This window comes from Nematolebias whitei, chromosome 2, assembly GCF_014905685.2.
Source record: "Nematolebias whitei isolate Nwh7 chromosome 2, NemWhi1, whole genome shotgun sequence".
NCBI classification, from domain to species: Eukaryota; Metazoa; Chordata; class Actinopteri; order Cyprinodontiformes; family Rivulidae; genus Nematolebias; species Nematolebias whitei.
In genome coordinates, this window is record NC_056499.1 from 8,892,467 (window position 1) to 8,909,081 (window position 16,615).

The 16,615-nt window shown below is 37.2% G+C and overlaps 1 protein-coding gene across 1 annotated transcript in view; it reads right to left on the reverse strand.

Moving 5' to 3' along the window:
• Positions 1-3,103: 3,103 nt before the first annotated feature.
• Positions 3,104-16,615, reverse strand: part of gpc5a (glypican 5a) — a 98,810-nt gene continuing 85,298 nt past the window's right edge. The window contains exons 7-8 of the mRNA XM_037692947.1: positions 3,720-3,840; positions 3,104-3,151 (exon numbers count right to left, since the gene is read on the reverse strand). Of these exons, the coding sequence (XP_037548875.1) occupies positions 3,104-3,151; positions 3,720-3,840 (169 nt within the window). The remainder of the gene's footprint in view (positions 3,152-3,719; positions 3,841-16,615) is intronic.

The following is a 16,615-nucleotide window of genomic DNA, read 5'->3' on the forward strand; positions in this document are numbered from 1 at the left end:
ATAAGAGTAGTGTACAAATCAATAAATCTGGGTGCCGTAAAACATGGTGAAATACTAAAAACAAGAATATATTTGCTTTGACTGTTCTATTGCCATTATCAAATGTTTGAAAACCCTTAAAGAAATCAAGGTGGACAACTTCAGTTCCTGTTGCAAGGTGTTCCAGGTTGCAGGAGCTGAGAAGGCCTTTTTGCCAAGTTCAGTCCGCACTAAAGGGACCGCTGCAGATAATGATGTCCTGAGAGCGCATGTTGTAACTGCACTGATGGCGTGACATGTGGGAGGAGATATACGAAGGTAGCAGACCAAGGAGTGATTTATAGATGAAAATGAACCAGTGTGAGAGCCTTCATATAGATAATGATGACCAAATGGCCAAGGAGTACAAGGTGCAGTGATGAGTACAGTAGTTACAACCAGTTATGAATCTTAGCGCACCATGGCAGACAACATCCAACATCTGCAAGGAGCTGGCAGGGCATTCCTGTAAATAATGTCACCATAGTCAATGGCCGGTAGGAAGGTAGCGGTTACAAGGCGTTTTCTGGCATTCAGAGTTAAGCAAGATCCATTTCTGAAAAATAAACCCAGTTTTAATTTCAGTTTCTTTACTAAGTTTTTGATATGTGGTTTAAAAGAGAGATGTGCATCGACCAAAATTCCCAAGTATTTGTAAGAACCTACAAACTCAATAGGAACCCCATGCATGGATGAGATAGGCGGAAGAGTTGCTGGCATATACTTTCTGTTGGAAAACAACATTCCTTTGGATTTATCAGCATTTAGCAACATCTTGAGATGGAATAAGTCCGACTGAATGATGTCAAATGCAGACTGTAGAAGACGGAAAACCTTGACAACTTTGTTAGCTCAGCAATAAACAACAGTGTCGTCGGCATAGAGATGCAAGCATGCGTTTTGTTTCAGTCTCGCTGAAATATGAGTGTTGGTGACCAGTAAATCATTTTTGTGTCCATGGCTGGCAAATTTTATATTGTAGGCTGTGAACATTATTTCATTGTCCACCTCCGACCACTTCGTTATAATTTGACAAGTTTTTTAGACGAAGATGTGTTTAATGACAGAGGAGATCTGTGTATGTGTCAAAACAATTCTTGAGACTGGTTGGAGACGCCCGAGCCAAAATGGAGAAGGGTTTCAGACGGGCTGGAGACACTTGTGACCATTCTAAAATTATTTTAAGAGAAAATGTTGACACAGATTTTTTGAACATGTTAAAAAAAAAATTTTTTTTAAAAGGACTGTGTGAATCAAATGAGAAAACCGAGAGCTCGTGAATGTTTCAAGGCATTCTGGAGACTTCCTTGAGGATGGCTTTCATCAACTAGGAGCCAGCAGTTGCAGCTCTGTGCGATTCAATCTTTATAAAGAAAGTACCGTACTTTCCAGTCTATAAGCTGCTACTTTTTCCCCTGGCTTTGGCTTTTACACTGCTGCAGTTAATTTATGGACGTGGCCAAAACATCACACCTGGGTGCTCACATAGCTGCCCAATACACATCTCTCTTGGGGGGGAGGGTCCTGGTGACTCAATGAGACTACCTGTATAAATAAAGGTTAATAAAAACATCTGACCAATTAAATTACCAAACAGGTCACAGTCGAACCAATGAAACAGGGAGGAAGGAATCCCCTCATGCTCAGAGCATGTGAGGGGGGACTCCCCTGCATGTGAGGAGCATGTGAGGGGGGACTCCCCTGCATGCGAGGAGCACAAGCTTGCAGCAGGAGGAATATAAAGATAGTGATCAATGATTTTCTGGTATGCTACTGTATTTTTCAACAACGAAAGAGACTGAGGACGTGTGTGATGAAGTTTTTCTGTGGCTGTTCAATTCTAACACTGAAGAAGACCAATTTTGTGGTTTTAGTACACAGGAGGAAGATGAACATAGCAATCAGGGACTTTTCCTGGTAGGTTACTGTATTTTTTTTAACTACTCTTGTTAAAGGCATTGTTCAGAAAAAAAAAAAAACCATTTACCACACGTATTTGTGTATGATACCGGTAGGTATTTAATTAAAAGTTTTTTTTTAAATCTTTCTGTGTAAATATCTCATGTTACAATGTGAACGCCTGTGTCTTATACACAAGCATGGTTTATATATTTACAAATTTATTTTTAATTTTTTTTAATTTAGTGTTTAGGCTTATATTCGAGTGCGCTCTATAGTCAGGAAATTACGGTAGCAATCCTTACAGTAATGCATATTTTCCACCTCCTTACATCTCTTTAAGTGTTTGGAGTATGTGTTGAGGATGACACTTAGCTAATACTTCAACAACTTTTATCTTAATAACTGTAAAAGACTGGGTTATAGCTATTTTGGTGTTTGCTAATGTTGCTTAGCTGTAGCAGCCATCTTGAATCTTGTTGACCATGAAATATAAGGAGTTGTAGATGAACATCTAGTGATTAATTTCTGGGACTTTCTTTAAAATCTGTCCAGTGATTAATGACACATTTTGCTAACACTACTGACAAACAAACACAGACTCGGGCAAAATCGCCTTCGCTGGCAGGCAGAAATGGATCTGATTAAACATGCAATGATGTGAGAAACAGGTTACTCAACCAACCAGAGTGAAACAAATTAATCCGTAAGGTGAATCATTCCTACAGTCTAAAAATGGGTGAACATGCAAAAAATATAAAGAGAAAAGCAAAATATAGGATTAAAAGTTACACTTGCTGGAGTACTCAGTCTCAGCAGATTGTAGATTATTATATAATCTGTCCTGAGCTCATAATCATAATCTGTTTCATCGTGCTTAAAAGTAAATCACATAAACCATTTCCGAATCAGATAAACCCATCCTGAGAATTCAAGATTATAAAAAACAATCTTTTTCTGTAAACAACATTTTAAAAGAAAGAAATCACAGACCCACAAAGACGCTTCAGGAATCACGTTTAAGACCCAAACAGGCAAAAGGCAGTAAACACGGTGAATGTCAGCGAGGCAGGACTGAGCCTCTCAAACACTTATGATATAGATTTATGTGCTCTGACACCTCACAGATGGTGAGAATTAGTGAAGGGGGGGTGCCAACGTGAGGTCAAGAGAGGTGACCTGGCCTTCAGCCCGCCACTTGGGAAACCAGAGCAACAGACATGTGAAGCTTCTTCTGCAGCACAACAGCCAAAGCAGCTGTTATTGAGGCAAGAGGAAGGAAAGTGCTCCGGTAAATGGCTTTAATCTCATCACCCCAACAGATAAACAGCACCGGGAGCAGCCACGGCAGCACAAATGTGCACAAAAGCAGATTGGCGAGCGGAAAAGCTACATTGATTTTGACAAAGAGCAGAAAAAGAATTTTGTAAATACGAAGGCACGCAAACCAGATCAAATGGGTTTCTAAATGTGTAATGATGGATTTTCTTTTTTTCATTTATTGCTCAGAAAAGATTCGGCATTTGTGTTTTTCAATCAGCCGAGGCTCCCTGGAAATAAAAATTATGATATAAAAGAATTGTTTGACTGAGGATTAAAAGGTAAAGAGTGAAGAGCTGCAGCTTTATCAGACACTAATAAGAGACTCCCTGTGGTCTGATAATTAACAATAAAAATCACAACAGATTAGCAGATTGCCTGAGGTGAAAGCAACCATGTGTTGGACAAAATAAACGGTGAAATATAGATTTTATGGAGACAAAAATCCTCCCTAATGAACACAAAGACTGAGAGGGTCTCACCTGACTGACGTGTTTGAGTTTGTCAATGACTTGGTTTATTAGAGGGTCTTCTCCCTTCACCTTGACTTCAGGGTTGGCACTTTGAGCTCTGATCCCATTACGAACAACACGCAGAGTGTAGCTGTAAATGAAAAAAATTAAAACAGTTAAATGTTTTTTAATAAAAACATGAGTCATATTAAAATACAGTAGTCCCTCGTTTATCGGGGGGGGATCCGTACCCTGAAGACAAGTGATAAATGAAAAACGGCGTAAAAGTAGTACAAGTAGTTAGTAGTTTATTTTAGTATATATATATATATATATATATATATATATATATATATATATATATGTGTGTGTGTGTGTGTGTTTTAAACCCTTCCAACACTCTTGCAATATTCTAAACAATGTTTCTAAACTCTAAAGCTCTAAAAGAGCACAGCATGTCATGATTTCAGCTCTCTGCCTCCTCTGCTCTTTGCCACCTGCAAGTGCTCTTGGCCACGCCCACTTCTCCATGCTGCACTGTGAGCAGCTGATCAGCTGCAGCAGGAAGTTTATCTTGAAGTAAGGGCTGCACAAAGGTGCAGGAGGTGCTAAATAATTTCAAATAATTTATTTTAAATAAAAACTCCATGCCGATCGTGCAGCTCAGGTGTCCAATCTTATTTTTGAAAAACCGCGATAGAGCGAGTCCGTGAAAAATAAACCGCGAAAAATAAACCGCGAAGTAGCGTGGGACTACAGTATACTAAACAAGATCATTTCAAGTGATTATAAACGTAACTGGGATTGAATAACTACGATTACACATTTCAACCCTCTGTATTTCTGTATATACTGTAGGTGGGTTGATAAATAAATAGGGGTAGCCCGATTCAATTTTGTGTTTTCACACCGAGTACAAGAACCAAGTAGTTCAGTTTGGATACTTGTTGATACTGAGTACCAATGCTGAGTATTTATTGATTAATACTTGAACATTACACAATTACTTTAAAACATACTTCTGTTTTGTTTGTTTATTTTATTTAAAACACAGCAAACAGTCTGCTGTCTTAAAATCACCTAAGTTTATTAAAATATCTATAAACTATTGATTTTTTTTTTATTGTTTTGGTCCTCAGTTGCCAAGTCTCCATCTTCTACTGCTTATCCATACTCAGGTTGTGGAGGCATCAGGTCTAGGAGAGAAACCCAGACCACCTTCTCCCCAGAGACATTTTCCAGATCCTTCTTGGGGATCCTGAGGCGTTCCCAGGCCAGAGAAGATACACAACCCCTCCAGCAAGTTCTGGTCCTCCCCAAGGCCTTTTACCAGTGGAACGGAGCCAGAAAACCTCCAATGGGAGGTGTCCAGAAGGCATTCTAATCAGAAGCCAGAACCGCCTCGATTGACTCCTTTCAGTGTAAAGGTGCAACTCCCCACAGATGAGGGAGCTCCTGCCCTCATCTAAGGCTGAGCCTGGCCACCTTACGAAGGAAGCTTATTTCAGCTGCTTGTATTTGAGATCTCGTTCTTTTGGTCTTGATCCAAACCTCATGATCACAGATGCAGGGTGGAACGTAGACAGACCAGTAAATTAAGAGCTTTGCCATTTGACTCGACTCTTTCTTCACCACGACCGAGGGAGGGAGGGTCCCTGGCCATGCCAATTCCTGGTGGCATGGAGTAGACTGCAAAGTGGACGAGGAAATTATGTCACCAAGCATAAAAATGGTATTAATCCAAGTCTCAGGGTGTTTTTATGAATACAAGTACAAGTTTTTGAGGCTGGTATTGGGCTTGATATAATACCAGTGTCCGTATCGAGACACTCGAGATTCTTAAATTAAAATTAGCATTCCTTTACAAAGCACTCGTTGCACGTCACCTTGAGTTGTGCTAAAGTTGTGAACAAAGATCTTGTGTGATCCGTTAGCACTTAAGGTTGTATCTTACCGAGCAGCCATGTTGGTACACTACTGTGTGAAAAAAAAAAAAAAAAACTCTCAAATTTGCAAGAAAAGATGTGAATTTTCTGATACAGTCTCTAAAGCTTTGAGTGTTTTCTACCAATTGACCACTGAGCCATGTGTCTGCGTTTTAATCAACCAGTTTTTGAAAATCACATCTTATCGTATTGCAGCAGAGTCTAAATTTTGTGTGCATGGATTGCCAAACTGTGCTCTAGGTCACACATTCTCTTGTTCTCCAACTCTGCCCACATCATTCCCGCCTCAGCTCGTTTTGTACCCACTCTTACATTTAAGATTTAGTCTGCTGAAGTCATTTTTTTTAATTATTAATTAGCATTCGTCTCAAAATACAGCTCTAGCACTTTTGCAAGGGTTACAAGACAAACCAAACTGCACACGTTCTGATAAACTGTGCAGCTGCTTCTCAGAAATAAAACTACTAAATGACAAAGTGAGGATGTCTCACCCTGCACAACTGTTTATTGTTGTTATAGGTCGGTAATAGGCTTCAACTCAGCTCAAGGACTCCACGGTCTTTAGCTTCCTCTCATTCTGTCAGCGGTAATGTCTGTGACCATGGCAGCAGGTGACTGAACACAACTCACTCACATCTCAATTGCCACCATATCATGTAATCAGACAAGAGGATCAAGGTAAAGGCACTCATTGTTGAAATATCTCAGCTTTTATTTTAGGGGTACAGTTCAGGCTTGTTGGCTGCAGATGGAGAAAAGCACAGAGGCCTTTCAGGACGATAGTTTGTCCGACAAACTATCGTATTTTCTGCTGTACACGTCGCTCCGCCCTATAAGTCGCATCAGTCCAAATATGTCTAATAAAGTGGAAAAATCCATACATATGTCGCTTCGCCGCATACGTCACAAATATTATGCGTCACCGCTGACAACCTGGAAACTTGGGTCGGTGTTGTGGCAAAAATCAATTGGCTGCCAAATGGCGGCGGTGGGAACGTGCACGAGAGGACTTTAACATGACTTTAACAAGATTAACACTTTAAAACAATTATTAGTTTGCTTGAAATTATACTTAAGGTGGGTCTCAGTCTAACTTTTCCTTAAAAAATGCACTTTGACAGTAAAATCAGCTGCATTTCAAAACCTGATTCGTGGAAGTACGAACGCGCAGAGGGACGAGTCGCTGCGCATTTCTTCAAAATTTACAAGATAAACACTTAAAAACAATTGTTTGTTTGTATTAAAAAACATGCGCAGGGAAGTTAAGAGAACAGAATCTTAAACTGAGAGAAGAGATTTTTATGACTTCAGTCTTAATTTCGACCAAAGCATTTAGCAAATAAGATACATAAATAAATAAAAAAACAGGAAATTACATGATAGAATTGTTCTAATGCACCTCTTTATTGCACTAAGTTGACAAAATAAAATGCTAAGTAAAGAGTAAAATTAACTCCAGCTTTTACATTCTATGCAACAAAATAGTTTTAGAAGGTTAGAGCCCCAAAAATGAGAAACAAAAATGAGCACAAGCTCCAAAAAAATAGCAAAAAAAACCTTTATTTAATCAAACAAAACAAGGAGAATTTTGCATAGAGGCATGAAAAGGACCAGGAATGAAAGCAAACAAAGCTGGACTGAGGAATGAGTGTGATGCAGACAGAATATATAACCTGGGCTGATCAGGAAGTGAAGACGCCTGAGCTTGATGAGGATAGGGAACAGGTGAGAGTGGGCGGAGCTAAAGCAGCAAGAGAGTAAAAACTGACTGAATGAGGAACACACAGGAAACTCAAGGGGAGATCAAATGAAAATGCAAGTGATGTAACTAAACACAAGAATAATGAACCTAAACATAAAACACTAAAGACAACCAACAAAGTACCAAAAAAACAAACAGTTCCTGACACAAAATGTATAAAAATTGTTTCTCAGCTGCTCCTTTTAGGAAAGTAAGCTAAAATGTGGCATAAACTGGATAAAATAACAGAAAGAATTATGCAAACTATAATACTAATTATACATGCAGTCCTATATACTGCATAATGTGTTGGTTTGAAATATGTCAAGTGCATAAATAACAATGAGCCAAGTATTTAGGTCTGCTCAGGCAGCAAAATGAATTTTACACAAACAGACAGGTAAAGACATGTTATATTTTATTCACTATATTATTCTGTATTCTTCACAGCCTGTTTTTACAGGAAAACGGGTCGAATTTTGAAATAAACATTTAATTTAATCTCATAAAAACCCCATATGTACAGCATTTCTCTGATGAATAAAGGGAGACGACGCGTTGCTCAGTAGGTTTTGTTTTAGAACTTTTCTGTTGTTTTGTACTTTTCTTCTTGCCGTCCTGGACTTGAAAGATTTGTTGCTTTAGAAATTAGTTTAAATGTATTTCAAAGCAGTGGAATGCAACTTCTCGCAGCAAGAAAATAATTTCAGCATTCAAAAGCCACGTCAATGGGTTAATTTATTTTTCTGTTTTCCAACCAGTAACATTTTGGCGTTCTAACATTCCTTCAAATTAAATGCAATAGCATTTGTTCTAATTGAAATCTCTGTCATAAAAAAGGGATGTTGAAGGGTATTTCAGCGCATGTCAAGACGTTCTCAGATTTTCTGCTCTTGCACCTTTATTCTTTTAAATAACTTGGCTTCGCGAGAGCATAGAGGCCTACTGACCGACCAAAACACAAGTGTGAAAGTCAAGGTCTTGTTTGCTTGATGCAGCCGGCGCCTGCGGCTAAAGCTTGATGTGTTGGGACTAAGCTGCACCTGAACCGTGGATGTGCCGAAGCTGTGATCCACCCGCCTCCAGCTTTGTTTAATCCCTCGACAACAACTGCAGAGATTGAGATTGAAAGTGTAAGAACTGGAATCAACAAAGTCATTATTGGCTCTGACTTAGCAATAATGTTGCTGCAATCCTGTTGCAAGTAAAATTAACTAAATTTAAAAAAATCAATCAAATAAGCAATATTTTATTTAAGAATATATTAAATATGAAAATAACATAGAATTAATAAAATTACATTAAAATAAAAAGGTTGTTATGTATATATATATATATAAAGAAAAAAACTGAAATTGAAACAAATATATATTTTTTTTAAATAAACCATTTTAATAAGTTGTGTTAAATATAAAAATAATAAAAAATGAAATATATAACTTTCAAAAATGGTGAAAAATAAATTAAATTAAATGTAAGGATAACATGCAAATATAATTGCAGTGGCAGAGTTGTTGCACAACTATGCATGCACCCTAAAATCCAATTCAATATAAAAAAAAAAGAAAAAAAACTATTACAGTCACCTAAAATGTGTTTTAAAGAATAAATATGGTTTTTTTTTTAAATCTCTGGGTTTGAGTATGAATGTATGAATGTAATCCAACTCACTTTTCCTTTATAGGTTAAAAAAACAATAAATTATGAAAAACTGATACTTAAGCTGCATGCATTACCATTGCATAAAGTTATATGCACAAGAATAAGAAATAGAGTACACGCACACACACACACACACACACACACACACACACAAACTCATCTTGCATTCTGTTGTGCCCCTTGGATCTATATCCTGAAATGCATACAGTCTCTTGTAATGTGCTGCAGGGTGCAGGCTCTGCAACACAAACGCTCGCAGTGGGTTGCACCACCAGAAAATAAGAATGTCCTTCTTAAAAGGTGTCAGAAATGAAAAACAGCGATCACAGTCATCATATATTCTTCAGGGTGAGTAAAAAGCACACAGTGGCATCAAGCACCACCTACAAGAGGATATAAAGCTGCTGAATGATTGCCTTGGTCTCTGTAGACCAGAAACAGGATCATATAATCCATACTATTCTCCCCAAAGGGATGCTTGGTTTGCAGCTCATTCCTACCGGCTGGCTCTTTTTCTGCTGTTCAGCCTCAGATTGAAAATTTCAACCATTTTATCCTTGGGTCTTATCCCTATCTTGCTCTGCCACACTATACTGTAAGTGCAAAGCATTACAGTCTGGAATAGAGAAATCTGAGGCTGCTTCTCCTTTGACGTCGCTGCAGAGAGAGATTAGTATGTCAAAGAAATTAGCTCTAATTGCAGCACATGAAAAAAGAGCCTGGCTCCTCTCTGTGCATCGTGGATACAGTGGGCTGTAAAACTACATCCACTTACAGCTCAGACATGAGCAAGCTGGGGCAAATTATGTGATATTTTGGTTTTATCTGAAAGACTGGACAAGGATTTTATTATTCTGTAGCTACTTCACAAAGCTTGATGTAGAAGAATAAATGTAGCCGAAGAAAAGAAGGAATTAATAATGCCTCTGCAGTGACTAAAACAAAACATGGAGGAACTTTTGGTGCTTGGGCACTTTTGTTTGAACTTGGGTGTAAATATGATTTTGCATCTTTCAGGGTAGATTAAACTGACTGCACGGTCCTTTGATTCAAGCTTTGCTTAATCTAAAACAAAGAGCTTCAAACTACGTCGATCTGTTCATTCTGCCAAAACAAGACGGTGTCACGACAACGCATGTTTTATCGTCACAAGAGCGCAGCAACAACCACAGCAGAGGCTGAAGTGGAAAAAGAAACAAACGTTTACAGGCAAACATGAATGCAACAGAGCTGACGGGTCCCTCCATGAAGGAACGAACCAAAGCACAGCTGACGGGTTATTGCAGAGAGCCTGTGATCAACAAAGATGGCCGTCTCCTCCGAGAGAAATCGAACGCCTGCTTTCCTGTTGTGTGCATTAAAGCAAACCTTCAGATCAGGTCTTCACAACTACGGGGAAGTTTGCAAACCTGCTGAGCCCTCTGCTCCGGCCGGATACAGTACATTTTTAAAGCTTAACATCCAACATATGTTGCTTTAAGAGATCTTGTGAACTTTTGTGATTCAGATGTGTATTTATTTCTTAGAAGTGCTGAGCGTTGAGGATGACCCTAAGCTACTACCACACCAAATCCTTGTTCAGTATCCGTAAAAAGAGTTAACGCTATTTTTGCAATTACTAAGTTTGATTAGCTGTGGCAGCCATCTTTGAATTCAGTGGTTCATGAACTATTTTGCTAACAGACAGACAAACGAATGCATTACATTATATGATTTCCTGTCACCATAAAAAGTGATTAAAAGGACAACACCATAAGCAATGCAAACAAATCTAGACAGTTGGTAATACAATATAAGGATAAATAATTTCACATAGATTTATACTAGGTCTTAAAAATAAAATACTGCCCAACCTTATTGCATATATTAAATAGATTTAATGTTTTTAATATTATAATGTTTTTTATCATTCTTTTGTCAAAGTAAGTTCTAGATTTTATAAGAGATAATAAAAAGTTTTTTTCAGAACAGTAATGATTAAATTAGGATGTGGTTATTTTAAGCATGGTGAGGGTTATTTATGTTTGAAAGTGGTCCAGTTACAACTAATGTTAAATAATTATGTGTTTCAATTTTTTTTTTTTTTTTCCCACTACGGAGTATGCTGTTTGTGGGACTCAGTTTGTTGTGTCTCCTCAGATTGAAGAAGTCCTTTGGATGAAGGATGAAACGTCTCAGCAAAATAAAGAAACCGTCCAGATGACCTAACTGCTGGATTTTATACCTGGATTATTGAGCAAGCACTTCGGTGAATTCTGGGAGTTATTTTATACCGTACTTGCCGCCGTACACGTCGCTTCGTCATATAAGTTGCATCTATTATGCGTCACCGCTAACCACCTGAAAAAGCGGGCCGGTGTTATGCCAAAAATCGATTGGCTGCCAAATGGCGGCCGTGGGAGCATGCGCGGGAGGACTTTAACAAGAAGTTAACAAGATTAACACTTAAAAATAATTATTAGTTTGCTCGAAACTATATCAAAGGTGCGTCTCAGTTGAACTTTTCCTTCATAAATTCACTTTAATAGTCAAATCAGCTGCATTTCACCGCACCGCCCAGGAGAAATGCAGCTGATTGGACGTTTGTTCTCGGAGTTCCGAAGGTGGCTTGGTATGGCAAGCCAAGCGTTTCATTAATAGCCACTTTTACCTATTAATGAGACACTTGGCTTGCCATATTAGGCGAGGGCCCTCTAGTGGCTGAAAATGGTAGTGTTCAATATTTTTCATGTCAGAATGAATTAAATCAACAGATCTCAGACAAAAATTGAGTTATAAATATGGGAAAAAACATAAAGTCGCTTCGTTGTATAAGCTGCAGAGCATGCTAATTTATGCAAAAAGGTGCGACTTATACAGTGAAAAAATACAGTAGATGGCTCTTAGTGATGTGTTGATTTGGGTTTTAAAAAGGGTTCAAATCTAACTTAATTATGAGTTATAATGTAAAGTGATTTACATTGTTAATGCAACTCTTAGTTTAAATTGAAGGTAATCAAAATTAACTAAATCCTTCGTCCATTAATTCAGTATGAACCATCTATACAGCTGGTTCATTTGTTCAAAGCACATATTTTAGGAATTAAAACAAACGTATTTCTTCTGAGAGCACTTTCCATCGGCCTGTTGAGGAGAGAGATAGGCGTTTAGCAGCTTTTGAGATGACGGAGGACGGCTGTACCCGCCGTTCACGCCTGGCTGAGCGAGAAACAAAGCAGGGCTAGAAGGAAACACCAGCCTTCCAGTTGTCACAGAGGAAACAAAAGTCCTTCTGGCTCGTTGGAGAAGGCGGAAAGGATAGCAGAACCCGCCGCCGCAAAGGGAGCCCGTTTAATTAGACTCAGAAGGACAGAAAATACCTCAGGCTAAACAACGAAAAAAAACCACTTTAATGTAGAAAATTCAACCTGAGGACACTTCCAAACAGCAAAGCAAGAATATGGTGACGGGAACGAATGCATCGACTTTTATAACTGATATAAAAGACAATTCCTTATCATTAAGTTATTTATTTAAGTCTTAGATAAATTAACTGACAAAACCTCCACTGACAGGTAGTAATGAGGTGTATTCGTAAAGGATTATTCGAATTAGGCTTACAAGGCTTGCCAGCATTTCGAGCTGTGCTCCTTTACTTAGAGGTGTGACAAAGAGGATAATATGACAGCAGTCAGCTGTGCCTTTGGCAAAGATTTAGCTCCAAACATCACTACTGCCATGTTTGTTCCAATTACTCGGAAGCCCTGAGCCTTAAAGTTGTATTGACTCGTACCAGTGAGACACATGAAATTAATCAGACGGAGCTGTGTGTGGCAGCTGTAATTAATTCGCTATAGTAGAGGGCTGGTGGTCAACGAAAACAACTCTTTACAACGGAGCTAAGATTCATGGACCAGCTCGAATAAATAAACATTCATTAGAAGTGCTGAAAAAAATAAGTTTTGCAGGAGTGAAGGAAATCTAAAAGTGGTGTTTGGGGTGCAGTCTAAGAAAATGTAATTTAAAGGTGATGAGAAAGGAAAGGTAAGGGATGAAATGAGGATAACCACACGATGATGAACAGAAGAGACGTATTAAAGTTGTTCTGAAGTTTCCGCTAAAGGTTTGTTTCTGTTCAACAGGATTTTTCAAGGTTCAGAAGTTTGTAAATTGTTTGTTTTTTAAAGTACTGCATGTTAATTACAATAACCATTAATTACTCGTTTTAATTATTCATATTACACTCTGAAACCTCCAGGCTGTGTTCCTTCCATATTTTCTGGGGAAATTGATAGTTTTGAGGTGAAAAACTTTTTATTTTATTTCAGTTGTTTATTCTGCACATGACAAACAAAACCGTGGTCCTAAAATACATTTAGAGCTAGAAGATGAACATTCCTGTGTGAACGCTGAGTCGGCATTGTGTTTTCTTGTTGCTTTTATTATTACCATTATTTGTACAAGTTCATCCTCTCACCACTTCTGCATATTTAGTGCCATTTTAGCCTTTCAAGAATTTCAGCTCATTCAGGAAATGCACGCTATTGCTTTTGTTTTTTGTAACTTTTTTAAATATTTTACTTTATGTTAAAACAATTTTCCCCCATAAAAACATATTTTCTTCATTTTCTCCAAGAACATTGTTCTGCTTTAGGTTGTTTTTGTTTTTTAATGCTACTTTCAGTTTGTTTTTTACTGTTCTGCTACTTGCAGCTATTAACTACCCTTTTGTTACTTTGAGCATTGAGGTACTATTTTGCTGATTTTAGCTAGTGTTTAGTACATTTAGTTTGTATTTATCATTTTGCTACTTTTAGCTTTAAGCTGATGTTTTGTTGTATTAAGCTCAAGCTTTGCAACCTAGCTTTTAGCTCTCTAAAAAAGTTAAGTCTGGTTCTCTGGACATTCAAAAAAACAAAACAAAACCAAAACAAAAAAAAAGCTAGCTTTTAGCTGTTTTGCTACTTTAAATTTTAGCTAGTTTCTTTGCTCCTTTCAGTTACTGTTATTACGTTCAGCATTTAACTAATGTTTTGTTGCTTTTAGCTAGTGTTTGATACTTTTTAGTCTTTATTCATCTGTTTGTCACTTTTAGCTTTTAGCTATCCCATTTTTTACTTTTTGTTTTTAGCTATCTTTTTGATATTTTTGGCTTTTAGGTAGCCTTTTCTTACCTTTAGGGCATACTTTCTAATCTTTAGTATTTAGCTATATGTTTGCTACTTTTAGGTTTTAGCCAGTGCTTAATTTGTAAACCAAACAATGCAAAACAAATAGCAAGGTGGAGGGGGGGTGGGGTCCTCCCCCAGAAGACTTTGAATAAAGTAGATGCCATTTCCTGCGTTCTAGTTTATTTTAACGGGTGGATAAACATCTACATTTACCTAGATAAGTTTCCCTCCATCCTTGTGTGAATAGAGCACGCTCCACTTCTCTCAAGCATCCTAACACTACCCCATCGATGCCATCTCCACTGCCTTCATGTGCTTCAATTCTCAGTTATTTAGTTGTACGAGAAGACTTTTTTTATTATTATTATTAAAGTAGATTGGACTGTCTTTTCGACATTTTGATTGCTGTTATTTTGACAAATTGGTGCTGTTATTTTGATACATGATGCTTGTAACGTGATTACCCGTCAAACATTTCTCTCATATTTTTAATAAATAATCATAATTTTATTAATAACCCAGTTAAACTGTGAAACTGATTGGCAATTTAGTTGTGCTGTTTAATTATATTTTTGTGTTTTTAATTAAATTGCCCATGACTGAACTTTTAGGGGCGGAGTTTTTTTTAAGGGTAGAAGTGGAAATGCTTACTTGAAGGGGCAGCTCTGATGTGGATATTAGGACGCTCGTAAGTGGCTGTTGTGTTTAAAATGAGTGTTTATGTAATTATTCTCAGATCGGATATCTAAGTTTGATTTGTTCAAGGCAGTCAAATTTGTTCAAAACTTTATTATTAGTAAGCCTGAGCGTTACCGGATCCAAGCAAACAGTTACCGAAACACACCCTGTCAAAATAAGAGTTCCCGGATCTTGTTCCAGCAGGATCCAGTTATAATTGAGCCCTAGTCAATGTTCTGATTCTTTCAGCTTTGACAAAGCTGAAACAACCCAGTTTCAGCTGAGTAAGAAATCTTTATATCTTAGGGGATTATTAAAGTTTCTCCTTATTCTTCTATTATAATCTCTAAGCCTCCAGTCCCTAAAGGCTGTCAGGTAATGAATGTTTTTTTGTGCTCCAAATACTACTGTGTGTTGTGGCTTCGTATTTATCATTTTTCAGTATCAGAATATCCTGATCGTCTTTGTGACAAGTACAAAAAAAAATTAAGAGTTCCTTTACGGTGACAAATATATAAGAAAGGTCAAATATGAAAAGGATAAGAGATCAAAAAATAAATAAAGGGTAAAAAAAACTATTTACAATATAAAAAAGAACAGTCATACAACACAGCATACTGCAAATTAATGAGTTATTGCACATCTGCACATGGTTTTTGCACATTCATTTGCACTGCATGTGTTAAATTATAAATATTATAGACTTCACTATTTCCGATATGTCTTAATTTTACTATTATTATTATTATTATTATTATTATTATTATTATTATTATTATTAATAAGTTGGTTTTCAGCCAACGAAACCAAGGAAAGCCACTGATTTTTACCTGTACAAGCTCTGGAAAACACACAGGACGCACTTTGTAGTTTTAATAAGTTGTTTTAACCCAAGCACACATATTACATCACAACTTGTGTCATATTGCATGCATGAATAATAAAACATGTTTTCTTTACTACAAATATGAACTCATGGTTGAACTTTATTCCCTACACTGACATAAAAAAAAACAACTTGGGCATACTTTGATCAATTTTTGTTTTCCAACTTTCGTCAGAACTCAAGAGGTCTAAAGATCTTAAAATACTGATACAGAGTTGTGGGCTTGGCATCATATTTATTATTCTCTCTGACGTCACTTTGCTCTTTAAAGAAAGCAGTGTGTGACAGCCTCAGTAGGAAATCATTAGACTGTTTACATCCACATTGTGCTACAGAAACGTGAACGTTTCGCTGGTGTGAATGTTTTTCTTCAGTTATCTGTGGTTTTATCTTGTTCTCAACGAGCTGCGTTTTAAACAAGATCTCAGAAAGTTTGTTTTAAACAGAAAATTTAACTGATTGTTTTTGACGTGTCTTCAGTGTTTACCACTATATTAAGCTCCAACTTTACACTTCAGAGGTAAAGTGAATGCATCATTTGGGTTGTTTTTCCGGTTAATTTTAAAGAACCGTTGATTTAAAAGTTTCATGGAGGAAACATAAATACATTCATACGTTCACAAAGAAACTTCCTGCAATAGGAGGCAAACCGCCGGTGTAATATTTTATTTTACAAAAAGAATGTCTACATATTTTGCATGACTTGGACCATAAATGCAGCTATATTAGCTTTAAGCTACAGTTTTGCTTTAGACAATAAGTGTAGCTAATATTAGCTTTAAGCTACAGTTTTGCTTTAGACAATAAGTGTAGCTAATATTAGCTTTAAGCTATATTTTGCTTTAGACCATAAGTGTAGCGAA